Source organism: Hyaena hyaena, unplaced genomic scaffold (assembly GCF_003009895.1).
Source record: "Hyaena hyaena isolate Hyena2069 unplaced genomic scaffold, ASM300989v1 scaffold_97, whole genome shotgun sequence".
NCBI classification, from domain to species: Eukaryota; Metazoa; Chordata; class Mammalia; order Carnivora; family Hyaenidae; genus Hyaena; species Hyaena hyaena.
This window is the reverse complement of record NW_024080728.1, coordinates 1,318,245-1,346,113: the sequence shown is the minus strand read 5'-3', so window position 1 is coordinate 1,346,113 and position 27,869 is coordinate 1,318,245. Positions and strand designations below refer to the sequence as shown.

Sequence of the window (27,869 nt, the reverse complement as noted above, 5' to 3'; positions counted from 1 at the left end):
GTGAACTAGAAGATTTAGATCCTAAACCTCAAGAGACGTCTTTCTTCTCATGTAACGTCTTTCCGCTTATTTAATCTTCCCAATACCGTAGACCCTGTTGGTTTCTTTGAAGCTTTTGTCAGGCAATCTATTGGGCACCCCACCTGCGGGGTCCTCGGGGCCTTCTCAGCTGCCTCAGCCTAGGTCCGTAGCGGACCTGGCGCCGAATCACTGGCTGGCCCAGGTGTCGGGGTGAGTGTGAGGGGCGGGGAGTCTGCGGACAGGGAACAGCTCGAAAACTGGGGAGCAAGCTGAATAGCTGGGGCTCCGGACTCCAGCCTGGGCTTCGAGAGAGTTTCTGATGCTGACTGGGCCTCCCTCTTGGCCTTCCGGGCTTTCTTGCCGGCAGGGCCGGAACGGAAAGGTGCACCTTCAGCCCGGCCTTCTCGCGTCCCACGCCCAAGAGGTTCAGGCTCATTGGGGTCCCTCTCCGTGCTTCGGCGCGGGAAAAAGATCTTGTCACCCACGGTGAGCTGAAGTAGCAACGACTTGGACCTCAGCCCCAGCCTTTTGCTTTGGAAGGCAAACCCCGAGTAACCTGAACGGACGTCCTGTTAGAGGGTGGCGCCCGGATGAGCCTGGGTGGCGAATACCGTGAGGAAGGTGTTTCAGTTCTTCAGGAGAGAGGTGACGGGAATCTAAACTGAGTATGGAGGGGCGCCTGAGTGGCTTAGTCGGTTAGGCATCTGACTTTCGCTTGGGTCATGATCTCGCGGTTCGTGGGTTCGAGCCCCGCGTCGGGCTCTGTGCTGACTGCCAGCTCAGAGCCTGGAGCCTGTTTCGGTCTGTGGCTCCCTCTCTCTTGACCCTCCCCTGCTCACGCTGTCTCTCTCTCTCTCCTAGAAATAAATAAAACATTTAAAAAAAAAAACTGAGTATGGAAAAGTGATGAGCACTGTGGCTGGTTGGATTTGTTGGGTTTGGCTTGTACCCAAAGCTAAAGCTTATAGCCTGTATGATTATGAAGATGGTGCCACTAAAATTAGGAGCCCATATACGAGGAGGAGGAATTTTGTGGAGCTTGGGATATACCGAGTTTGAAACAGGGGCTTAGGTGTGGATGGTAGAAAGATTAAAAGGGGAAGGAAAAAAAAAAAAGGAAAGAAAAAAGAGTAGGAAGTAAGCCGAAAAGAAACTTTCGAGGTGATAACAAAACAGGTGAAGTTTCGTATAATAAGTGATTGTCTTGGTTTGGGGGAAGTTATCAATGAAATGAAATCTTGCAAGGGTCAAAGGAGGAAGTTGAAGTCTGAGACTAGGTAGCTGGATTTGATGATTAGGAAGTCATTAGGCAAGTTAAGAGAGCTACTTTAATACAGTCAGTTACTTAGAGGAGAGGTCGCAATTGTAGACTAATCAATTCTTCATCTTTGGAGCATGAATCAAAGGATTATTGAGGGTGTGTCAAGTCCCTATAAGGACAGGGGTTTTATTATTATTTTATTTTTTAAGTTTATTTTGAGAGAAAGCACGAGCAGAGGAGGGGCAGAGAGAGAGAACACTAAGCAAACTCTAGCTGGGTCAGTGCAGAGCTGGACCTGGGGCTTGAACTCACAAAACTGTGAGATCATGACCTGAGCGATAATCAAGAGTTGGTCGCTTAACTGACTGAGCCACCCAGGTGCCTCTGGGGTTTGGCTTAAAGAATACAGGATACTATGTTTTGGGGAGCAAAAAGTAAGTAACCAATGTGTATGATATAAATGTAAGAAAAGAGAGAAAGGAATGGAATCAAAATTACAAATGAAACGATAGAACAATCAGTTTTGGAGAGAAAAGAGGACTCTGAATTGGGAATATAGGAAATGTGGGGGAATGAGGTGAGTGAAGAATTACCTGAAATTTACATATCTTTTGTAGGAAAGCTCTCTTTGCAGTTAAGGTTAGTTTTTCTTACCTGAGTTTTAGGATTTTTACAGTATTTCTAAACATTCAGCATACTATACTGTTGGAGTTCCCTCTAGAGTATATATGTTTAAGTAATATGTCAGTACATGAGTAGCAAATGACATTTATAGAGAAGAATTCTCTTTCCCTTGATAAATGATCTCTTCTATTACATAGAGAAAACAAGCAATCATCTTGCTACAACCAAATGTACAAACCTTCTTCCCTTTTGTTTCAAGAGGAAAAGTGTCCCTTAGGGAAAGCAAATCCCTAGTTTCCCAGTACCATCCTCTCCTCCCTGATCAGGATCCTCTTTTTTTCAGTTATTTCCTCTCTCCTACATCATCTGACTTTTCCTTTCTACTCATGCCTTTTCTTAACCATTTAGAAATATTCTTCCTTAACTGTATTTTGAGATACTCCCATTTATTTTTGTGTCTTTTCATCTTCACAGCTAGAGTTCTTGAGTGTATCATCTACTCTCCTTTCTCTGTTTTTCCCACTTTGAGCTATTTTTCAGCCTACTTCATCCTGCCTTGTTTCTAGCATTCCACTGAACTATCACAAAAACTACTTTTACTAAGGTCACCGATGCCTCTATGTGTTAAATCATAAATTCTCAATATGAGACCAAAAAATAGTAGAATACAGGAAAGTGTGATTGAAGGAGAGTCCAAAAAGTCCCCTTAGAAAGTAATTAAAAAAAAGAAACAGACATTTTCAGTTCTTGTAGCTCAAACTCTTTGTGCCATTTAAAACGCTTAGTGTTCCATTCTTCTAGAAATACACTAACACTCCAGTTACTAAAAATTGTTACCCTTACCCTCCCCCCTACATCTTCTCAGTCTTCCTTTAGGCCCATTTCCTTCATCCTACTCAAATGTTGGAGTTCTTTCCACAGACTCTCTTACTATGCACACTTTTTGTTGTTTTTTTTCTCTGTATAGCTATAATCCCCATTTAACAAAAAGTTGTGTTTACTCATAAGCATGTCTGCATCTTGGCTTCTCTCTGAAGCACCAAACCTATACATACAGGGGTCTTGTGAATGTATCCATTTAAGTCAAATATATCCAGAATTGGGTCACGATACAGGAGCAGGGCTAAATGTCTCATTGTTCATCTCATCTCCACCCCCCCAAATCCACCTAATCTTTGCTCTAGCCTAAATATTTCTCCTATCTTTTCATTATCCTCCATCCCTGCTGTCAACATTGTTAGTCCAGGCCACCTCCATAATTCATCTATCAGCCATTGTCACAATATCCAGTTGTCTTTTTATTCAGTTTCCATGTTGCAGGGTTTTTTTTAAATTTTTTTTACATTTAATTATTTTTGAGAGACAGAGACAGAGCACAAGTTGGGGAGAGCCAGAGAGAGAAGGAGCTGCAGAATCCGAAACAGGCTCCAGGCTCTGAGCTGTCATAACAGAGCCTGATGCAGGGTTCGAACCCACAAACTGAGATCATGACCCGAGCCAAAGTCAGGTGCTTAACTGACTGAGCCACCCAGGCGCCCCAGTGCAGTTTTTCTTAAAACTGTAAATTGGATTTCATGAATTCCCTGCTTAAAACCAGAAAAAATGACTTTACATTGCACTGAAAATTAAGTGGACCAGTCTCTGCCAGTCTCCTTCCCAGTCACATCTCACCACTTCCCCTCACTTCACCTGCTTTTCTTGTGTCCTCTGTCACCTCAACGATCTGTGAAATTCTGAAGGAATTCTGTCATAATAGAAATTATATCTTACTGTTTTGTTTGCCTTCTTTGTTGAAGTCTAAACACTCTAAGTTCAGGGACTCTTTGTTCACCCTTTTAAACTCCATTGCTTACTGTATATGAAACATATTTAGAACTATTTGTTGAATGAATAAATAGTCTGAGTATTGTCTGAGGATCAGAGGAGCTAGAGTCTTTTCTGGTCTCATTCTCTTACCTTGCATATAGGCCCTTTTATGCCCCCATTCTGTGATATGTAGAAGAAATACATTTTCTTTTTTACACACTATTCCAAGGATAGAAATTTGACTACACATCTTCCTCCACTTACGATAAGCTTATGTCCTGATAAATCCATCGTAAGTTGAAAATTTGTTAAGTGAAAGATGCATTTAATATACTTAAATCCACTGAACATCATAGCTTAGCCTAGCCTACCTCAAATGTGCTTAGAACACTTAACAGTAACCCACAGTTAGGCAAAATTACCTAACGCAATGTGTATTTTATAATAAAGTATTGAATATCTTGTGTAATTTATTGAATACTGAAGTGAAGAACAGAAAGGTTATGTGTATTGCTTATTCACTCTGGTGATCATGTGGTTAATTGGGAACTGTGGCTCACTGCCTCTGCCCAGCATCCCACAAGAGTATGGTATCACTTTCCTGGAAAAAGATCAAAATTCAAAGTATGGATTCTAATAGATACATACCACCTTTGCATGATTGTAAGGTAGAAAAATCTTAAGTCAAACCACCCTAAGTCAGGGATCATGTGTGTTATATTTGCATTGTTTGTGACTCATCAGGTTGAGTGTTCATACTTTGGTAAAGAGGATTTATGAAGTATGTAAGCTACAGTCAGAGCTCTGATGGAACTGTTTCTGAACAGTTTCTCAAGTGGCTTTAAAATAATCTGGTAGCATTCTGTTTTCTGATTCAAAAGCCACTAATCACAAAAAAGTGGTTGTGGTTGCAGTGAGTAACTTTCCCAGAAAGTTTATTAAAATGATAAAAGAAGTAACTGCAGCTACTAAAAGAATAAGTAACTAAAGAAACAGGCTAGGGGCACCTGGAAGGCTCAGTCCATTAAGCATCCCACTTCAGCTTGGTCATGATCTCATGGTTCGTGAGCTCAAGCCCCATGTCAGGCTCTGTGCTGACAGCTCAGAGCCTGGAACCTGCTTCAGATTCTGTGTCTCCCTCTCTCTCTGCCCCTGCCCAGCTCATACTCTGTCTTTCTGTCTGTCTGTCTCTCTCTCAAAAATAAACATTAAAAAAAAATTTTTTAAGAGGCCAATTTGCACTGCTACATGTGGCATTTATTTAACTTATATGCATTAGGCTTTTGTTCATAAAATGAATGGAAGAAATAAGCTCTCTTCTTTTATAGAAGAAGGGTAAAGTAGGTTTTAAAGCTAAGCAGTGTTGAGAGCCACAAGTGTTACACTTTCGCCTCAGCATTAAGGATAACAATAAATCCAGATGGCTGGTTTAACTTACAGTATTCTTCTGAGATTTGAACTATTGCCAAAAAAAAAATAACTTTGGTGGAAACTTTTCCTGGAAAGAATTTTTCACCAGTTTAAGAGGATGAATAGGAATGTGGCCTCTAAATGAAGGAACTAGGAAGGCGTGGCCTCTAAATAAAGGAACTAGGAAGTCACTTGCTTCAAGAACAAGCAGCTCTTTTGGGGTGTACTGTGACAACAAAGTACCACAGATCCATGTGAACTATACATTTTTTTTTTAACATTTATTTATTATTGAGAGACAGAGTATAAACAGGGGAGGGTTAGAGAGAAAGGAGACACAGAATCTGAAGCAGGCTCCAGGCTCTAAGCAAGGTGTCAGCACATAGCCTGATGTGGGGCCCGAACCCACAAACCGTGAGACCATGACCTGAGCTGAAGTCGGACGCTCAACCGAATAAGCCACCCAGGCGCCCCCATATGAACTATACTTATATAGGATAACTGATTTAAGAATATAACTTATGTCAGCTCTTTTAAATAAAATTTTTGCTGTAAATAATTTATTACAACACATTTTGGCTTCTAATTAAATAAGAAACACATCCTTCAGTTCTTTTTCTTAAATTATAAGCTCAAAGAACGTATTTGCTACCCATTTGCTGCCTAGTCCACTGTGGTAAACACTAACTACATGTAGTTCTCTGAGTTTAAATTAAGTTAAAATTAAAACTTCAGTACATCAGTTGCATTAGCCACAGTCCAAGTGCTCAGTGGCCACATATGACCCATGGGTCCATCATTGCAAGAAATCCTATTGGACAGTGCTGCCTTAGAGAATATTCCTCATAACTAGTCTCTAGGAGCCAGGTGAGAAAGGGAGCCTAAGATTCACCTGGACCTGGGTTTGAATCCTTGCTCTTATTGTATGATCTGACTTAACATTTTTAAGACTTTATAATCTTATCTGTAAAAAGGGAATAAGCATGATATTAATAACATTGAGTTGTGAAGATTTAATGAGATAATGTAGATAAGTGCCTAGCATAGTCCCTGGCTCACAGTTAGTACTGAATACATTATAGTTATTATTACTTTATTTAAGTTTAATAAATAAAACACTTTGAATGGAGCTGATAATTTAGTTTTGCAAAGAGTATCATATTCTAAAGTTGGCTCAGTTGAAGTGCTCAAATTGGAGTCTCATTGAGGGTATTACAGTGTTCCCCTTTAAGATACATTTTATATTTCAGATGAAGATTTTATTCTAAGAAAAAGTGTCATAATACAAATTTAGTTGCAGATCTTCTCATTGGATATTCCTGTTCATTGTTTTTATTTTTTTTAAGTGTATCAGCAGAGGTGATACTTAAAGTCCATAGATTCTGTATAGCAAGTCTATTCCAATGGCACTGCTTATTTTTTTAAGTTTATTTGTTTTGAGAGAAAGAGTGTGAGCAGGTGAGGGGCAGAGAGAGGGAGAATCCCAAGCACATTACACTGTCAGTGCAGAGCCCAACGTAGGTGCCCCCGATGATACTATTTAACATCCAAATAGAAATATAAAGCTGACATGAAGCAAACCTATTAAACAAAGCATCTGACTAGAAAAATGAACAGGTTTCAGTATATTTTTATAGTTTATTGTCAAGTTGGTTTCCATATAACACCCAGTGCTCATCCCAACAAGTGTCCTCCTCCATTGCCCATCACCTCTTTTCCCCTCTCCCCCAATCCCCTCAACCCTCAGTTTGTTCTCGGTATTTAAGCGTCTCTTAGGGTTTGTCTCCCTCCCTTTCCTTATCTATTTTTTCCCCTTTCCCTTCCCTATGGTCCACTGTTAAGTGTCTCCTGTTTCACGTATGAGTGAAAACATATGGTATCTGTCCTTCTCTGCCTGACTTACTTCATTTAGTGTAACACCCTCAAGTTCCATCCCATTGCTACAAATGGCCAGATTTCATTCTTTCACATTACCATGTAGTATTCCATTGTGTATATAAACCACATCTTTTTGGTCAGTTCATCAGTTGATGGATATTTAGGCTCTTTCCATGATCTGGCTATTGTTGAAAGTGCTACTATGAACATTACATGTGCTGCTGTGCATCAGCACTCCTATATCCCTTGGTTAAATTCCTAGCAGTGCTATTGCTGGGTCATAGGGGAGTTCTATTGTTAATTTTTTGAGGAACCTCGACACTGTTTTCCAGAGGGGCTGCAACGTTTCCATTCCCACCAAGAGTGTAGGAGGGTGCCCGTTTCTCCACATCATCGCCAGCGTCTATAGTCTCTTGATTTGTTCATTTTAGCCACTCTGACTGGCTTGAGGTGGTATCTCTGGGTAGTTTTGATTTGTATTTCCCTGATAATGAGTGATGCTGAGCAACATTTCTGTTGTTCAGAACATGAAGTGTCTGTTCATCTCTTCTGCCCATTTCTTCACTGGATTATTTTTCGGGTGTGAAGTTTGGTGAATTCCTTATAGATTTTGGCTATTAGCTCTTCGGCTGATAATGTCATTTGCAACTATCCTTTTCCATTCCGTCAGTTGCCTATTTTGTTGATTGTTTCCTTTGCCATGCAGAAGCTTTTTATCTTGATGAGGTCCCAATAGTTCATTTTTGCTCTTGATTCTCTTGCCTTTGGAGATCTGTCCAGTAAGAAATTGCTGCATTTGAGGTCAAGGAGGTTGTTTCCTGCTTTCTCCTCTAGGGTTTTGATGGCTTCCTGTCTCACATTCAGATCCTTCATCCATTTTGAGTTTATTTTTGTGTATGGTGTAAGAAAGTGGTCTAGTTTCATTCTTCTGCATGTTACTGTCCAGTTCTCCCAGCACCATCTGTTAAAGAGGCTGTCTTTTTTCCACTGGATACTCTTTCCTGCTTTGTCAAAGATTAATTGGCCATACACATGTGGGTCCAATTCTGGGTTCTCTATTCTATTCCATTGGTCTATGTGTCCGTTTTTGTGCCAACAGGTTTCACAGGTATTAATCTAGAAAACTTTAGTAGGTCCAGTGCCTGAGGTGTCAGGGTTTATTGTCACATTAATTGCTTGCTAAGTTGAGATGACTTTGAACAAAGAAATGTTTTTGTTTCTAATAAGCAGGAACTGTTAACAGCATTCACACTTTATTAATACAGTAATTACTAAAACACATCTTAGTAATTAGTAATTTACGTAAAAACTTTTGAGCATGTGTCAGAAGGGAAAGGGAAATCATCACCAAATAGTCCTTAAATGTCAGCTGCTTTCATAAAATAAATTACTTAATCTTAAAAGAACTAGTCAGATTTATGTTCTTGTTTCCTGTGTCAACAGAATTGAATGAATCCATCCATTCTGCAGTTTTCCTTTCCTCTTTGAAATTTATCTTCATGCAGAGAAACTATTCATTTTAAATTTTTTACAGCTGAGCTACGCTTCTACAGTAGTATAATTTTGAATTAATTGACCACCAGACTAAGCACCTGATAACTGATATTATCCATATAAAAGAAGGGAGCACATTAAGGTAATTAGATCTTTTTCCACCATCCCCCATTTGCAAGGCAATAAAAAGGTTTTATTTGAAGCATAATTAACACTCAGAAAATTGTATGTCACAATATAAAGCCCAATGAATTATCACAAAATGAATACAGCTTGTAACTCTACTCTATATCAAGAAATAAAACATTACAAGTACCTTAAACCACCCCCATGCCCTTCTTAGTCACTACCCTCACTCTCCTCCATAAAAGATAGCATTTGATTTCTCAAACCATAGATTAATTTTGTCTGTTCTAGAACTTCACATAAGTAGAATCTTACTGAATATATCCTTTTGCATCTGGCTTTGTTTGTTCAGTATTGTGTTTGTAAGATTCATCCATATTTGCTTCATGTAACAAGTTTATTTTCATTGCTATGTAATATTTCATTTTGATAATATACTGTAGTTTGTTTTCCCATTCTATTAATAAACATTTGAGTTGTTGCAGATTTTCACCATAACATATTTCATAACATATTTCACCCAATATATTTTTATACATGTTTTTGGTGCACATTTGTATACATGTTTTAATCCACCTGGGAGTAGATTTGTGTGTCACAGTTATTAAGAATATTTTTTAAATGAAATGTAATTCACATACTATACAATTCACCATTTTAAAGTGTACAATTTAGTAGTTTTTAGTATATTCACAAAGTTGTACAACCATTATCTCTAATCCCAGATAGTTTTTATCACCTTAAAAGGAAACAACAAACCCATAGCCACTAACTCCACATTCTTCCCCTTCCACTCAGCCCCTGCTAACCACTAATCTACTTTCTATCTCTGTAGATTTGCCTATTCTGGACATTTTATACAAATGGAATTATATAATACGTGACCTTTTTTGTCTAGCTTCAAAACATAATGTTTTTGTGGTTCAGCCGTGTTATAGCATTTATTATTTCATTCCTTTCTATGGCTGAATAATTCTGTTGTTTGAAAATTTATTATTTACCCATTCATCAGTTGATAAACATTTGAGTTGTCTTCACTTTTTTAATATTATGAGTAATGCTGCTAGGAACATTTGTATACAGATTTTTGTATGGACATCTGTTCCTAGTTTTCTTGGTTATATACCTAGGAGCAGAATTTTGGAGTCATTTGGTAACTCTACCTTTTTGGATAACTCAAACTGTTTTCCACAGCAGCTCTACCATTTTACATTCCTATCAGCAATTTATGAGGGTTCCAGTTTCTCCACATTCTTGTCAATACTTATTATTGTCTGCATTTTGATTATGTCTAGTCTAATGGATATGAAATAATATCTTATTGTGATTTTGATTTACATTTTGAGAACATGTTGAGCACCGGGCCCTCTGCTTATTGGTCATTTGTGTGTCTGTCTGCTTTGAAGTAATGTCTTCAAATTCTTTACACATTTTTTTTTATTTTGTTGTCCTTTTATTATTGAGTTGTAAGTGTTTCTATATTCTGGATAGTAGTTCCTTATAAAATAATATGGTTTGCGATTATTCTCTCATTCTGTGAGTTGTCTTTTTACTTTCTTGATAATGTCCTTCAGAGTACAAAAATTTTTAATTCTGATATAAGTCCAGGTTATCTGTTTTTTCTTTTGTTGCTTGTGCTCTTGGTGTCATATCTAAAAATAATTATCTATTCCAGGGCCCTGATGACTTAATGCATATATGGTTTTTTCTAAGAGTTTTTATTTAGCTATTATATTTAGTCTCTGATACATTGTAAGTTGATTTTTGTATATGGTATGAGATAGAGATCCATAGTCATTCTTTTGCATGTAGAAATCCAGTTGTCCCAGCACCACTTGTTGAAATGACTGTTCTCTCTCCCGCTGAATGGTCTTGGCAATCTTATCAGAAATCAATTGACTGTATATGTAAGGATATATATTCAGAATTTTCAATTCTATTCCATTGATCTATCCCTTTGTCAGTACCACATAGTACATTCATAGTAGGTTTTTAAAATCAGAAAGTTTGAGTCTTCCAAATTTGTTCTTCTTTTCAATATTGTTTTGGCTCTCCTCGTGTCTTTCATTTCCATATGAATTTTAGGATGATCCTGTCAGTTGCCATAAAAAAGGCAGCTATAAGCCCTGTTGTAGTAGGGATTGCTTTGAATCTTAGGTCAATTTGGTGAGTATTGCTGTCTTAATAATATTAAGTTTTCTAATCCATGAACATGAAATATCTTCCCAAGTTTTAGATATTTTTAATTTCTAATTTCTTTCAGTGATGTTCTGTACTATTCAATGTACAAATCATGCACTTTTGTTAAATTTAGTCCTAAGTATTTTGATCTTCTTGTAAATGGAATTGTTTTCTCAATTTCATTTTCAGGTTTTATTCATTTCTAATGTGTAGAAATATAATTGTTTTTTGGGGGTGCCTGGGTGGCTTAATTGATTAAGTGTACAACTTTGGCTCAGGTCATGGGTTCGAGCCCTACATCAGGCTCTGTGCTGACAGCCAGCTCAGATCCTGGAGCCTGCTTCAGATTCTATGTCTCCCTCTCTCTCTGCCTTTCCCATGCATACACTCTGTCTCTCTCTCAAAAATAAATAAACATTTTTTTAAAATTTTTAATAAAAAATACAGTTTTTATATTGTATTCTGCAAGCTTGCTGAACTCATTTATTAACTATGATTTTTTGTGTATGTACGCTTATACTCCTTAGGACTTTACATATACAAAATTGTACCATCTGCAAATAGAGGTAGTTTTATTTCTTCCTTTCCCCTTTGGAAGACTTTGGTCTCATTTTCTAATTGTCCTGGCTAGAATCTCTAGTACCATATTGAATAGAAATGGTAAGAGTGGACATCATTGTTTATTCTTGATATTAAGGAAAAACGTTTTAATCTATAATCTCTAATCATAGATATATGGGATTTCCATAGATGCCATATCAATGTTAGGAAGTTTCTTTTTCTAGTTGAAGTATTTTTACTATAAACAGGTGCTAGATTTTGTCAACTTATTTTCCTGCACATTTTTAAATGATTATATTTTTTGTCTTTTATTTTATGTATATTGTGTGTTACATTGATTGATTTTCATATGTTGAACCAATCTTCCATTCTTAGAATAAATCCATTTGGTCAAGGTATATAATCTTTATATGTTGCTAGACTCAGTTTGCTAGCATTTTGTTGAGGAGTTTTATAGCTATTCTTAAGTGACATTGGTCTGTATATTCTTGTATTGCCTTTGTCTGGTTTTGTCAGAATAACACAAGGGTACTCTTTGATGTACACTAAACTTAAACTTTTTTTCCCCCCAGAAAATGATTCACAGTCTATTTCTCATAAACTGTTCCGGTGACATATTTCTAGAGAAGCATTGGAAGAGTGTTGTGAGCCAGTCTGTCTGTGATTATTTCTTTGAAGCTCAAGAGAAAGCTGCTGATGTTGAAAATGTACCCCCTGTCATTTCGACACCTCATCACTACCTCATCAGTATCTACCGTGATAAACTCTTCTTTGTGTCTGTCATACAGACTGAAGTGCCACCTCTGTTTGTAATTGAGTTCCTACATCGAGTTGCTGACACTTTTCAGGTTGGTTATTCATCACATCTTTTGAACTTAAATCACTCAAGTTAGGAGTAGGACACATGATATTCTTTAATTATCCAGTTTTTAATGTGTATTCTATTTCGCTCTTTTCAACTAAGCATAAATTCATAAACCCTTTTTTGTCGGGTGTATAGCAGTATACATGGCTGCTCTATCCACTGTTTCAGTAGAACACAGTAATCTCATGGTCGCGGAAGCCTTATTTTTTATATGTATTACAAATTATGTCATCAGGAAACAGTAATGTCCTCTACATACAGTTCTCTGAATGGTCCCAAGATTTTTATTGGTTATGCAGTCTTCTAATATGTACATTTTATTACCTTGCTAAATGTACCAAATAATTGAAAATTTATCTGTGTTTTGGGGGTAGGCAGATGAAGTACTCTCTGGCTTAATATGTAATAGGAATTCAGTTCAATCTAAAAATATTAAGAAAATATTAAAGAATAATGTAGAGAACTACAGAGCATTTTTTTCCTTCTGATTTATATATTTTCGACATCTTAAACAATGAATTATGCTACTGTAAGTTTATCCTTCTGAACAAAGAGTGTTTAGCAAGCCTTTCTTCATGTCCTCCATTGTGCAAAATTATGTGCATTTTGTTAAGGACTACTTTGGTGAGTGTTCGGAAGCTGCAATTAAGGATAATGTGGTCATTGTATATGAACTCTTGGAAGAAATGTTAGACAATGGATTTCCACTGGCTACCGAATCTAATATTTTGAAAGAACTGATTAAACCACCAACAATTCTACGTTCTGTTGTCAACTCTATTACAGGTAAGGTGAAAACATACTGCATTAGGAACTGAGCAAATAACACTTTATCAACAACTTGTTTATAATCTTATTATTTATGATCTGACAGATTATTAAGGTAGTCTAGCTTGACCAGAGTTAAAGTTAGTGCTATTGTGAAAATAAATGTGCATTTCTGTCATGGGAAGAGGCTGGGTCTTAAATGAAAAAGAAAACTTGGGGTTATTATTCTTTTATTACAGATTTTTCTATAAGACCACAGTAACATTAATACTATTACTTAACACTAAATAATAAGACTGAATAACTTTTCCCAGTTAATCTTAAAGAAGCCAATATAGGGGTGTCTGGGTGGCTCACTTAAGCATCCGACTTCAGCTCAGGTCATGATCTCACAGTTCGTGAGTTCAAGCCCCGTGTTAGGCTCTCTGCTGATAGCCAGCTCAGAGCCTGGAGCCTGTTTCAGATTCTGTATCTCCCTCTCTCTCTGACCCTCCCCTGCTCATGCTGTCTGTCTCTCTCTCTCTCTTAGAAATAAATAAAACATTAAGAAAAAAAAAAAGAGGCCAATATAAAAGGGAAGCCAATATATAAGACTACGTAGAAGAGCATTCAATCTATTTATAGACTGGCACTGTAATATTTAAAATATTATTTTATGTGATGTGATGAATATGTAAACTAATACTATACTCAAAATCATTTTGTAGTATATAAGTATATTAAATCAACGTGTTATACACTTAAACTTAACACAATGTTGTATGTCAGTCGTATCTCAATAAAAGCTGAGAAAAGATAGCATTATAAAACTGGCATTATGTTATATATAAAATATATAAAACCTCAATTACTAGACTATAGAAAATTTAAGATCCTTACCACAGAGTTCATATTGTCTCCTCCACGTCTTTGTTTTATATGTATAGAAGATTTATTAAAAAGAGATAGGAAATTAGTCTTTTTGTGAGATCTCATGCAATGTGGGCCTTGTACTTGTGTTGTAAGTTTCTAATTTTGATGTATTTCTTTTTTTTTATAATTTTCCTTTCATTTCTTTTATTTATTTTTTTTACAAATAGTTTATTGTCAAATTAGTTTCCACATAACACCCAGTGCTCATCCCCACAAGTGCCCTCCTCCATGCCCATCCCCCTCCCCCCCATCCATCAGTCCTCAGTTTTTGTCAGCATTCAAGAGTCTCTCATGGTTTGCCTCTCTCCCTTTCCCCCACCATTTCTGCCCTTCTTCTCCCCCTTGTTCCTCCGTCAAGTTCCTCCTAATCCTCCTGTACGTGCAAACATATGATATTTGTCCTTCTCTGCCTGACTTATTTCGCTCAGCATAACACCCTCAAGGTCCATCCATGTTGCTACACATGGCCAGATTTCATTGTTTCTCATTGCCATGTAGTATTCCATGGTATAGATAAAATAATTTTGATGTATTTCTTGAGTGTAGCTAGAAATTAGATACATCCAGATGACGGTTTTTCTTTTCTTTTTTTTTTTTTTGAGAGCATTGAAGTCTTCTAGAGAAAGATTTCTGTGAAATATTACATGCCACACCAGCTCTGATGTCTACCATTATAAACCCCTCTCCAAATGTACTGATCTAAAAAGTGGGGCATGAGAGGCTTGTAAGAAAGCTTTATTCATCCCCTGGGGCGCCTGGTTAGTTCAGTGGGTTAAGCATCCAACCTTGGCTCAGGTCATGATCTCACATTCTGTGGGTTCGAGCCCTGCGTCAGGCTCTGTGCTGACAGTTCAGAGCCTGGAGCCTGCTTCTAATTCTGTGTCTCCGTCTCTCTCTGCCCCTCCCCTGCTCACACTCTGTCTCTCTCAAAAATAAATAAACATTTAAAAAATTAAAAAAAAAAAAAGCTTTATTCATCCTCTATACAAGGCTTAGTGTTCAGAGAAATTAAGGGAAAGATAAGCTGGAGTGTCTGTGTGCCTAAAACTTACACTCTGAATGAGAGATTGGGGAAAAAAATTAAATAATAATAGTATAAGATTGTAAAAGGTAATTATGTACTTTATAGACAATGCAGTGACACTTGAAAGTACACATTATATAATATTAAATGGGAAGAAAAAACACAAAACCATAAAAAGTTAATTATACAGAAAAATGCATACAGACAAAAAAGTTCTAAAATGTTTTCGATGACCATCTCAAACTAAGAAGCTACATACTACCTTTATTTCTGCTTTACACTTTCTAATTTCCAAAATGAACATGTATTTTATAATTATTAAAATAATAGAATGACAATATATATAGGTTATTAAGGCAGAGCTTTATAAAATTCAAGAGAATCGTTCAGTGGATGAAATAATTCTTCCTGAACTGTACTGGTTGGCCCTAGGGCAGAGCTCTAGAGAAGCAACAGAATTTAGGGGGAGAGGGAGGAATAAGCATTCTATGGATGGAACTATATGAGAAAACACACACAAAGTGAAAAACCTTGAATTGTATTAATTTGTTTAGCAGAAGCAGAGCTGTATTTTAGCTGAGTACTGAGAGATAAAATTGAGTTAAGTTGAAGATATTCTTGAATGCTAGAATAAATATTTATTTTTTATCACAAAGGCCGTGTGGAAACATTGAAAGTTTTGAACAGGGAGATTAAGGCAGTGTTTTTCAAAAATTCTAGAAGGCAAAAGGTTGGAGATACTAACACCAGTCAGATGAGACTGTGAAATTTTATATAAAAAAAACAAAATTATCAAAATAGAAAAAAATAAGTGGAACCTACTTATGAGAGAAAGGTTTAAAGAATTATACCAAAATGTTAATGGTAGTTGTATTTTGGTAAAAGGAAGATAGATCTTTTTAGCCACTTTTCTGAACTTCACATGTGTTGTTGTTATTAAGCATGTACTGCTTTTATGTTGGAAATGTAAATCAAAATGTTAAATATGTCACAGCTCAGGGACGTTTTGGACAACCAGACTTACCTTAAGACATATGTCAATTTACCTGTAAATTAGCCAGACATTAAACATTAGCCATATTGCAGCCATATGGGTATGCTGACCTTAAAATGGGAGAAGGCCAGAGTGTGTTCTTCATCCAGTTACTCTACTGAGGCCTGCTTGGCAGCATCTCATGTAGAATTTATGCTGAATACCAAAGGGCCTACTTATCACTTTGTATTCTCAGTGGAGACATTGTATCAGCAGAAGGTTTTAAAACAACTAGCCTCTTTTCTTCATCAGTGACAACAGAATGAGATTCTGTTGTTAAGCCGCTGGAATTAGGTTAGGTTACTATTAACATGCAGGAAGCAAAAGATAAGTAAATGAATTTAACCTGGTTTGGCACACAGAGGACCACATGGTCTACTTCTGTCTTCTAGAAATGTGATCATGTTGGTATGAATATATCTCCCAACAATTCTGGAAACCATCCACAACTTCAATGAAGAAAAATCCAAACAGTAACAAAGCAACTACAGCATTCTTTTTTGGTTTTTGGGTTTTGGAGGAGGTTATGGTTAACAGCTTTTCTTTCTTTCTTTCAAGTTTGCTATACACCCAACTTGGGGCTCGAACTCACAACTCCAGTGTCGAGTTTCACACTCTACCAACTGAGCCAGCGAGGTGCCCTTGTAAATAGCTTTTCTGTTGACCATTTAATGCATTACCTTTGCTTTCTCCTTTTCTGGTTTCTAGGCAGCAGTAATGTTGGGGACACACTCCCCACTGGGCAGTTGTCCAACATCCCATGGCGCCGGGCAGGGGTAAAGTACACAAACAATGAAGCCTATTTTGATGTCGTTGAAGAAATAGATGCAATTATAGATAAATCAGGTAATTGTGTGCATGTGGTCTTATTTGGGAAGACAGTTGAGCCGACATAAGCTGAACAGAAAATTGAAACCCCTTGACAGTATGGCTTCAGTGGAAAGGCATTCACTTTCTAATAGCTTAAAAATCTGTTTATTTTGCCCAGAGGTTACATATAATTTTCATAACCACTAGTTGAGATCTGCCAAACCTTATAAATCAGATCTCATGCTGCCTTGTTAAGCCAGTTATTACCCTGTACGCCTCTGCCTCTTGCTGTTTATTCATTCAGATATTTACTGTGTATCTATCTACCATACACCGTACTTTTGCTACCACTTTATATGCAGTACTTTTTTTTTTTATAAATTTTTTTAATGTTTATTCATTTTTGAGAGAGAGAGACAGAGTGCTTGCCAGGGAGGAAAAAGGGAGACAGAATTCCGTAGCAGGCTCAGGCTCTGAGCTGTCAGCACAGAGCCTGACATAGGGCTTGAACTCAGGAGCCATGAGATCATGACCTAGACCAAAGTCAGACACTTAACTGACTGAGCCACCCAGGCACTTCTGTATGCAGTACTTCTAATAACAACCCCAAACAAAACAGCAGTACTGTTTTATAATCATAAAATTTTATTTAAAACATCTAATCCAACCCTCACATTTTATATGTAAGTAAACTGAAGCTCAGAAGATCTTAATAATCTGCTTAAGGTCACACAGCTAGTCTGTGTGTGAAAATGAGTTATTATGAATTACAGTCAATATCTTTCCTTTATTGAGTGCCCTTTTTCATTATAAAATTCCGTCATACAGAATAATAGCTGTATTATTACAGAATAATGCCTCCTGTTTCATAAAAGTTAACAGTTCAGACCATTTCATGAGAAACTTGCCTCATTTTTAAATTCCATTAAAAATATTTAACTTAAGGGGCACCTGGATGACTCAGTTGGTTAAGCATCCAACTTCAGCTCAGGTCATGATCTCGCGGTTTATTGGTTCGAACCTCATGTTGGGCTCTGCTGACAGCTTGGAGCCTAGAGCCTGCTTCAGATCCTGTGTCTCCCGCTCTCTCTGCCCCTCTCCCATTCATCCTCTGTTTCTCTGCCTCTCAAAAATGAGTAAGTGTTAAAAAACCACTTTTTTAAATTTTTTAACTTCATATCCTGCAGTCTTTCAAGTTTGATTATCAAGATAGAGTCAAGTTTGATATTCCTTAGAATTACATACCAGAGTTAGGTGTGGGCCATGGCACTTAGTGAAGAAATTGTCATAACTGGTGTAATGGATCCTTTGTCCACTAACTTGTTAGATGTGCAAGTTTCATTATGTCTGACACTCAGGAGGTATCTCCATTACTTCAGATAGAGTGATAGCTCTAGGAAAGACTCAGATTCCAGTGATGTTATCTCTTTCTTTCTTCAGGATCTACAGTCTTTGCAGAAATTCAGGGGGTCATTGATGCTTGCATTAAGCTATCTGGAATGCCTGACCTTTCTCTTTCTTTCATGGTACGTTTTGTTCTCCTGTCCTGTAGTTCCTTGCATACCTAATACATATGAAGTAGTGAATGAAATGATAAATATTGAGAGATGCTTGTATCTTAGATTGTAAGGATTACCTCAGAGATATTCACAGTACAGCCTCCCAAGACAGTGTTTTACATGATGAGCATGGCCTTTATGAAAAGGCTGAGGTCTTTTCCTGAGTGTGCCAAAAGTGGCCTAAGTTTGCTAGCTTCTGCAAATCTGTAGTCTCACTTACCAAATTATTATTTGTTTTGCTAATATGAAGGAGCATTGAACTTTTTCATTATTTTAGACTCAGCATGATACACTAAGAAAATCAAGAGAACATAGTTCTGATGCTGTCTTGTCCTGACCTTGACTTCTTCGAACCTTAGTTTTTTCATTTATGAAATGGAAATGATACTACTTGCATTTTCTACTTAAGTTATTGAAATTCGAATAAAACACCGTCCATTAAGATTTTGTTAATGTGGTCATAGTAACAAACTCTTAACATGACCGTTGTATCTTTAGGGAGTAAATGAATTTCTCATGTCTGAGTAGAGTTGCCATATTCAGTGCACCCTATGAATACTGCTGTCTTGTTTTCCTGGCAGAACCCACGGCTTCTAGATGATGTCAGCTTTCACCCCTGCATCCGGTTCAAGCGTTGGGAATCTGAAAGAGTGTTGTCATTTATTCCTCCAGATGGAAATTTCCGACTCATATCATATCGTGTCAGCTCACAAAAGTATGTTGATGCATCAGCCAGAAATCTACCATCATATATCAGGGTGATGGGTAGAATTCACCTTTTTCATTCTTACAGTTGAATACTTGAATTCATCACTGCTCCCTTTAGCCATGGCCCAGCAGGAGACTCAGGAAGAACTGGTGAAAATACGTATCTAAAATAATCAGTGTACCTTGAATCTGAGAGTATAAAATAGTAGTAAATGAGACTAGTAAAATACATACCTAAGAACAAGCATCTTGGACTGTGCATAACCTGGGCAAAACCTTGAACCCATGCCAGAATTTTACTGTGGTTTTTAGGCTTCATAGCTAAAGGAGATAGACAGATCTCCAGCTCCCTAGGGTATCTCCCAACTAACTGGCTTCAGGTCACTCTTTTGTGTACTAAGGTTCAAATGAATGAATTAGCATTATGGGTTATAACTGGTTTGTCCCCAGAAAATATCAGAAGGTATTCCGGTAATATCAGAAAAGACTTAAAAGCAGAGTTGTTGTTCCTTGGCTCTTACCACACAGGAATTCTATTATTTAGTATAATTTTAAATTATCTTTTCATTTCTTTAAACTAGGGCTATTTGCCCCAGTTGTTTATACTATCTTGATTTGTATATGTATTGCTCAGAAATTGTACAATTCTTAGTGCAGTGGTGCTAGAACACTGATGTACTCAAACCCTCTGGTACAGATGCTGAATCTCCAGTTCTGGTGCTATATGGTCCTATGGTAGAGTCACAAGCCGGGTAGGACACTCTGGACTGAGGTTTTCAGGCTACCTCTAGAACTGTCTCACACCATTAATTATGTTTGTGGTTGAGTCTGTCTTTCTGTTTTCAGTCTAGTGGCAATACCAGTGTATGTGAAACACTGCATCAGCTTTAAGGAGAACAGTTCTTGTGGCAGATTCGATATTACAATTGGACCAAAGCAGAATATGGGGAAAACTATTGAAGGAATCACAGTAACAGTTCACATGCCAAAAGTTGTACTGAATATGAACCTGACACCAACACAAGGCAGCTATACATTTGATCCAGTTACCAAGGTACGACCACCTCTCATCAAGAGTAAGCAAGGTTTCTGCAGTCTTTATTTTGTGATGGCAGGGAGGGCAGAAGGAAGGGTTTAATGTCTTGGTTAAAATTAAAGATCCTAACAAAACCTGGAAAGCATACTGTGCCGTGCTTCTGCCCTTGGCTCTGGAGGGAACCCCACATCTGCTGCTGAGATGAATAGAAAACAGACTCATTCTGTTCTCCCTCAGAGCGTGTCTTTTCTCATCCACTGTTCATCTAGAGACTCACTTGCTAATGAGGAAGAAGATGTAAAAGGCTTTTTAAAAAGAGAAAAGCATTACCTTGATATAAGAAGATAGTTTTGTAGTCTATTAGTTGTTTAATTTTCTGTAGAAATTGATCAGTAAGACCTTTCTTTTTAATTTAAAAGCACTGCAGTTCCACAGGTGGTACTGGCTAGGAAAGCTGCATCCTCACCATACGTAAATGTGCCTTTAGCAGAGGGTTTTCAGAGGAACTTAAAAGATGATTTTCTCTCAGCTTCCTGCTTGGGTAAAAAGTATGATTCTTTTCAGCGGCAGTTATTGTACTGCCAGACAAGTAAAAACGCATATTTTTAAATAAAGTCACTGAATGTTAAAGATCATCCAATCCAGTCCTAAGGATTTGAAGAACCTACCCAGATACTACCAGGGCTGAGAAATGGAGGGGGAGCTCCAGATCCCTGGCCCTTCACCTTGGCTTCAGCCATAACAGCTTCACTTTCTTGACTGTGACTGAGCTTCTACACTAAAGATTTCATTTGAACAAAGAAAGCTAAAAGTTTAATAAGCATTAATTTGGGTCCATTTTCTCATTTTACAGAAGAGTAAACTGAGGCCCAGAGACATACAGTGAAAGCGATATAGTAGAAAGAACATTTGAAATCAGTCTTAGGTCCAAATCCCAATTTTGCCTCTAACCTAGCTAGCTGTGTGACCTTGAGCAAGTCATTTGACCACTGAGCCTCAGTTTCCTCATTTGTAAAAAGAAGATAGAATCCACGTCACAGGCTTTTTTTTTAATGTTTATTTTTGAGAGAGACAGAGAGCGAGTGGGGGAGGAGGAGAGAGGGGGAGACAATCTGAAGCAGGCTTCAGGCTCTGAGCTGTCAGCACAGAGCCTAACGCAGGGCCTTAACCCACAAACCGTGAAATCATGACCTGAGCCAAAGTTGGATACTTAACCACCTGCACCCAAGCGCCACTGTGCTTCTTTGGGATAATGTATGACTAGTGCTAAGCACAATACTGTATCCAAAAGTAGATGCTCTACAAATGTTGGTTTTCTGCCCTCACCGTTCAGAGTCACAGAAGATTCCAGGTCTCTTGCTTCCAAGACACTGTGCTCCATTCTGTACAGAAGTTTTTAGTGTCTTTGAACCTTGTCTCTGAACATTTGTCTTTAGTAAATTGTTCAGGTTGTATTTGGTTGTTATGTCTTTTTAAGGTACTAACATGGGATGTAGGAAAAATTACTCCACAAAAGCTCCCAAGTCTTAAAGGACTGGTAAATTTACAGTCTGGAGCACCCAAGCCAGAAGAGAATCCAAGTCTCAACATACAATTTAAGATCCAGCAGCTTGCTATTTCTGGTAAGGATAAGTTTTAACTTGTGTTTACAGGTTAATTGAGTTTTGCTTAGAAGGGTACTATACTAACATTCCCTCTCTAGAAAGAACTAACTCCAGCCTGACTTTCACAGTGTGCTATGGGGCCCCCTCTCGGGTACAATGATTTTGGGGAGCACCTCAACTTCACATAGCTTTCTTCCACCAGATCTCCCCTCCATCCATCTAAGCACAAAAGAAGGAGTCATTCATACTCACAGAAAGAATTACCTTGAAAAGGCATTCCTTGCCCACGTGGGAATCTAAACTAAAACCATCACCCAACAGTGCTATAATTTATGATTAGTAGAAAGGAGATTGCTTCCGAATGATAAAAGGGACACTTGGTTAATGTCAGATTTACTGTGTAGTATTCATTGCTAAACAAATATTGTTGGTTGGTGTGACCAGGATAATAATTTGTTCCTTTCCTTACCTACTCTTTGTGATACAGGCTTAAAAGTAAACCGCTTGGACATGTATGGCGAGAAATACAAGCCTTTTAAAGGAGTCAAATATGTCACGAAAGCTGGAAAGTTCCAAGTGAGGACATGAGAAGAGGCCAAAATTCCTCAAGATCTGTTTGTTTTCCTAGTGTCATTATAGTTAATTACTGTTAGGTACCAAGTGGGTGGGAATACATATTCTAGTTAAAGCATCCCTGTTGAGCTACACACCGCTACCGAAATTGCTTAGTAATCAGTGTAAGGTTCTTAAGGAGCTTTAAGCTAAGGAAACTTTGAATTACTTAGCTTATTTTGTATTGTTTCAGTTAGGAAGATTTGGGAGGTGATTTCCTTTGTGGGGGACATCAGCTGAAGGCTGCACATTGTACCAGTAAAGGCAAAAGTCTACAGTGATCACCTGTCCCCTAAAACAAGTGAACTGGTCTTAGCCAGCAGGAGCTGTCTTAATCTGTAATGTGATGCATCAAGTGCAGCCAAATGTCTGCATACCTGATTTTAGCCATCCCAAATCAGCAACTGCCCCAACAGAGGAAGTCCCCCCACCCCCAAAAAGTTTACAGAAAACTGCCTCTTCAAGTGTTTGCCTTACTCAGCTTTTCACTTGTGCCATTAAGCAAGCACTGTAGCAGAAGCCACTTCCACATGGCCCTGGCAGGGGGCACTACTGCTCCATGCTTCATTCTCACTGTACTTGGTATTGTATTTTTTATAAATAAGATTTTTATGTAAAGCTCGGATTTTGATTTTCAGGGACCTTGCTGCAGTAAGTACCATCTCAGTTTTGTGCCACTAGTTCAGCCGTTTAGATAGCATAGTAAAAAGTATTTGTATCAAAGGCGCAAATACTTTAAGGTCATAAAAGGGAACACTACTTCTGCTTTTAGGAAGTTATTGCAAGCACAAGCATTTGAGATTTGAAGCAAATTTAAGCAGTAAGATACTTCAGTGAACCTTTGCCACCTTCATGTTCTATAAAGTTTGTCAACACCACTTAAACCGCAGTTAGCCTAAAGGCCTCAAGCCCTAGTTCAGCAAAAGGAAGAAAATGTGCCTGCTTCACTATCATGAGTCTTTTAAACCTTTTGTCTTTTTTGTTGTTGTTCTTAAGGTCTTAAATTTACCTGCATCCCTTGTCTTCAGGGGGAACCTGCTTTTCCTATTGTGTGCTTCCCAAGGCTACAGTAGTTAGTAGATTCCTTCCCGAAGCTCTTGTCGTAGTTATTACTTGGATGTCTCTCCTATACTGACAGAATACTTGAATGTACATGATATTGAGGCAGAAACAAAACCTTCAGTAACATTGATGAAACCATATTGATCCGCATGATTGGCAAGTCAGTCAGTAATTGTATCGCTTCACTCAACTTCATTGGCTTTGGAGTCCTTGCCCAGTTGTTTTGCCTCATGAAACATAAAGAATGGAGAAAGCCTGAAAGATAGAAGTGCTTGTTCTTCATAGTTCCCAATAGAAGTGCTTGTTCTTCATAGTTCCCACATGTTCTTATGCTATTAGTTTTCTTCTCCTCATGACTCCATTCTTTTCATTCGTCTCAGCTTACAACTCCCTTTTCCATATCATGCTAAGAATGGCCCTTAAATTTATCCCATTGTGCTATCAAGGGCTAGTGGTTGATGCTGGTACACAGCCCATCATACAGCAGCATTCTTACCTTTGCCTGCCTAGGGTACCCAACCTGCCTTTCATCTAATAGGAAATGGCACTTTTTGCAAATTTGGAATTTCTTGGGTAACCAATATCAGCTTGGCAGCTAAAATCAGGGTGTTGCCAAATATTTATTCCCTTTGCCTGAGGTTAATTACCCAGCTCAGTTGCTTTTCATTTTTAATGTCTTCTAATGTCCTGTCTTAAAAGAACAGTCAGTACATTTCTTTCTACAGAATTCCTAATCTTAACCATCTGTATCAGGACTGTCCCAATTTTCTTTCTGTGCTATCTTCTCTTACATATAAACAGATTATATGCCAAGAGTCCCTTGTCTTTAGCAATTTCTGCTAAAACTTCCAAGTAGACTGTTTCCTTTTATAATTAAATTATTGTATTTATTACTTTGAATCCAGTAAATCCTTTATCTAACCTGGCTTTACTGTCAATAAAAAAAAAAAATGAAGCAACAAGTTGATTTTTTTTTTAGCTTGACTGTTGGTTGAGCATTCTCAGATGGGCATGCCTCCATATCAGAGCAAGCTAAACATGACCAGATTTTGTTCTGTATCATCACATAAGGTGTAAGGGTTGCCGCAAAGCACTCCCAGGTGCTCGTCTCTTAACCTCAGTATGTTAACAGCCATGTATACTTTCTCTAAGCATCACCCTCTGGTCAGAGACTGAGCAGTAAGTGATCAAAGCTACTCTCCCTACTTCTCCCTACCACCAGCGCCACCTACTAATAAGTAACAAAAGATCCACGAATACTTAGTAGAATATTTCTCAAACACAGAATTCCAGCTAATCCCAGAACTGCCCCATTTTATAAATTCTTAAAGGAGACATCCTAAGAACAAATGAAGTCGATGCTCATTTTCTGTATAAGGAAGTTACTATCAAATATTCAAAGAGTAAAAAAAAAAAACCCATTTATAGAGACCTAACTCTGTCACTGAGCTTTCTTTCTTCTAGAATTCCTATTTCCTTACTATTTTTTTAATGAAAAATATGGAAAAAAAATATTCAAAGAGTATTCACGTGATGGGTTCATTCCTAAAGTGGTGCTACAGAACAACCCTCGGAAGATGCTGGTCTTACTGTCCTTAGTCCTCTGATTTGAGAAAACAGCTAAGATGTGATCCAGCAGGAAGGCAACACCAGTGAACATATGGTGAGGAACAAAAATGAGACCATGAATACTGTTTTCAGATACTGCTGAGCTAATCCTGTAGCCTTGGATATTTCTCTTCAACTCCAGGAGTCTGGTATTCGCCTCCCTAGTCAGCAACGCTTCTAAATCGGAAGTGTAGTCTGCAGCACTATCCCCCTTTAACAATCCCCTTTCAGATATAGAAAACCAGGCACAACAGTGATGTCCCCACTCTACTTCCAAGTACCTGTTCCTACTTTTAGTCGGTGCTTCCTCAAGCAAAAGGAGTTATGTCTCCAAAAGCTAGCTCTCTGCCTTCTAGCCCTGGCAGATCCCTGACAGCCCTGTTATTCTGTATTGGGCTTTGAAGTATGAAAAATGGGTATGTGATATTCCTGCACATGTAACCAACCACTTCAGCTTCTTAAAGGCGATGGTCTCCACAGCTAGCTAGGTGAAGACAGAATACTGGATGATCCACATCAACTGGCTGCTTTCCTCCCATCGTTCACCTTTATCACCTTCTTCTAGTATATAATCCCAAACCTGTCCTTTATTATGGAGATCCTTGTTAAGTAAATATACTACTGCTATACAGAAGTAGTATGTTGTTCATCCAGTACATTTGAATTAAATAAAAGTCTTCAGTTGCCAGATCCTAAAGATTAGTTTCCTTGGCTATTTTTCAAAACAATTTTGCTAAAATAATATATCCATCATTTAAATCATTTATACAAATGCACTTTATTGTTTGAAACAGAAAAGAAAAGGCAGAAAATATTTGCGTATAACAAATCCTAGCTTATAAATGTAGTTTTTAAGTGGTGATGTCTCTAATCAGTCTTCAGGGATTTTTTTTTTTTTTTTTTAATTTGCTTCACTGTGTCTTGAGCACTGATATTAGAGAAAAGCACATCAGCATAAAGTGTAAACCAGTGTCTCAAAACACTGGAAGAACTTGGAGAGCAAACGATTTTTCTTATTTCCTCTAAGTAATCTTTCATAAAACAAAAGCTGATCTTTGGCATAGATTCATACTTTAAAGGCATTAATATTGCATTTATATCATGTAAGCAACTACAAATATGCTGAGGGCCTTGAAAATAATATTCATCAGTTAAAAGAAAACAGAGGAAGCCTGAGTGTACAGTACCAACTTAAGACAAGTTATACACATTCGATGTTGAGATTTAACATACATTGGAGGTGACAAGAAAAGACATTCAGGCAAGGGTTCTTACTCCTTTACTCATCCAGTTCTGGCTTTGGGAAGAAAGAAGATTTCATGCGCTGGGCAATGCTTAGACAGCAGTGGTAAGTGCAAAAAAGGAAAAGGTCTTCTCTCTCACTTTGCTAATAGGAAACTTGTGGTGATAATTAAATATTATACCCATTACTCTCTTGGACATTCATACTTGGGAGGGAGTAGAGGGTACAGGGTCTTGGTTAAGGAAGGTAGGAATATACTGAGCACTATTTCCCATTAACTCATTCCCAACAGTGACAGAATTCCAGTCTGCAAGTAACAATTTCCCTTAGGTAGGAAGTGCCCTTCAGACAGGACTCCTTTCTATTAAACATTCCTGGGAGGTAAGCACCAATTCTTAGGACTAAATTTCCAAAGGATAAAAAGGATCTTTCAAAATTACAATGAACAAACACATATCTTTAAAATCTTATTTAGGAAGAGGGTGAGGGAAGAATACAAAAGCCAGGACAGGAGACATGATTTGGTTAAAAATTAAATGCAGCATTTCAGCTCAGAACAAGAAGAACTACGAATGAATGATAAGGCCTCAGCACAGACCTCTGCAGGCAGTGACAAAGCATGAAGCTCCTGGGAGTGGCCCTGCTGGGAAGATGGGCAGGGCCACCCCCAGGCTACTCTGCCCCTCCAATGGCAGAAAGCACCAGGACACACAGTGTGTTTGTGGGGTGGCTACCTTGACAGGCTGAGGCGGGATATAGGGCTGGAACTTTCCCTTGCACAGACACTGCTGGGGGGGGGGGGCGGGGGGGAACAAGGTAAAGACAGAATCATGGGATTCTGTGGTTTCCTCCTGAGAGAGTGAAATTTGGTTTTGTACTGTGGGAAATTAGAAGGATTAAACTGGGGAAAGGCAGGAAGTAAATCCAGGCCCCGCCTACTGGGGCTCCCCAGAGGCCATCTTCCCTTGTAGCAGCGAAGCTCACTTCTGAAAAGGACCCAGATAGCACACAGCCAGGGTCAGGAGCAATGTAATATGGAAAGCCCAAAACAAATTTTGGAGGCACAGTGATTTCCTTCTTAACTAAGTTGTCTGGGCTCTGGGTCTTGGGAGCCTGGTGGGTAGAATGGGGTGGGGTTGCAGGGAGAATGAAGCAGAGAAGAACTGTCCCCTAGGGAATAAGGGCAGAGCAGGGTGTCTGGCTAGTGTTCAGTCTTGGATTCTGAGCTTATGTGAAGTCCATGGGCTCGAAACCCAGTCTTCCTATTGGGATAGAGTGTGCACAAGTATCAACTGTGTTTGAGAATACAGGCTTTATACGGAGACACATTTCAAAGTGTCCATGACAAGAGTATAAATGGTTTCTAAAGTGAAGAGGCCCCATTCCTTTATGTTAGGTCAGGCCAGGATGTGGCTTTTAACCCCCTAAGCAATTTTCATCATCTTCTGGGACTCCACAATCATTTCATTCTATTTAGTAGGGGTTTCTGTGCTAGCCAAGTTTGACCAGGTGCCTACTGGTACCAGGGAGTCTTTCTAACCCAGCGCAGTGTGAATCCAGCATCTGTTCGAATTTTGATTGAAGCAGCCTCAGCTTCTCGAACAGTCTCCTTCACAGACTGCATGAGGTTCTGGGCATTGTGAACCAGCATTTCTGTGGCCTG

The 27,869-nt window shown here is 38.3% G+C and overlaps 2 protein-coding genes across 7 annotated transcripts in view; one reads left to right on the top strand and one right to left on the bottom strand.

The window, feature by feature from the left end:
* Positions 1-145: 145 nt before the first annotated feature.
* Positions 146-26,135, top strand: AP3M1 (adaptor related protein complex 3 subunit mu 1). Of its 5 annotated transcripts, XM_039235232.1 has the most exons (10): positions 196-231; positions 389-507; positions 11,935-12,210; positions 12,842-13,013; positions 16,673-16,810; positions 18,215-18,300; positions 18,915-19,048; positions 19,888-20,095; positions 21,555-21,699; positions 22,169-26,135. In XM_039235232.1, exons 3-10 carry the CDS (start codon positions 11,938-11,940, stop codon positions 22,267-22,269), a joined length of 1,257 nt encoding a protein of 418 aa, XP_039091163.1. In that variant the 5' UTR covers positions 196-231; positions 389-507; positions 11,935-11,937; the 3' UTR covers positions 22,270-26,135. The 5 variants fall into 5 exon arrangements, with proteins under 5 accessions (XP_039091164.1, XP_039091163.1, XP_039091162.1 ...); XM_039235233.1 differs by lacking the exon at positions 389-507 and having other exon boundaries at positions 146-231; XM_039235231.1 differs by lacking the exon at positions 196-231 and having other exon boundaries at positions 238-666.
* The window catches only part of VCL (vinculin), a 109,890-nt gene continuing 107,832 nt past the window's right edge, over positions 25,812-27,869 (bottom strand). For both annotated transcript variants that reach the window (XM_039235230.1, XM_039235229.1), the window contains one exon: positions 25,812-27,866. In XM_039235230.1, the coding sequence (XP_039091161.1) occupies positions 27,720-27,866 (147 nt within the window). In that variant the 3' untranslated portion in view covers positions 25,812-27,719. The remainder of the gene's footprint in view (positions 27,867-27,869) is intronic.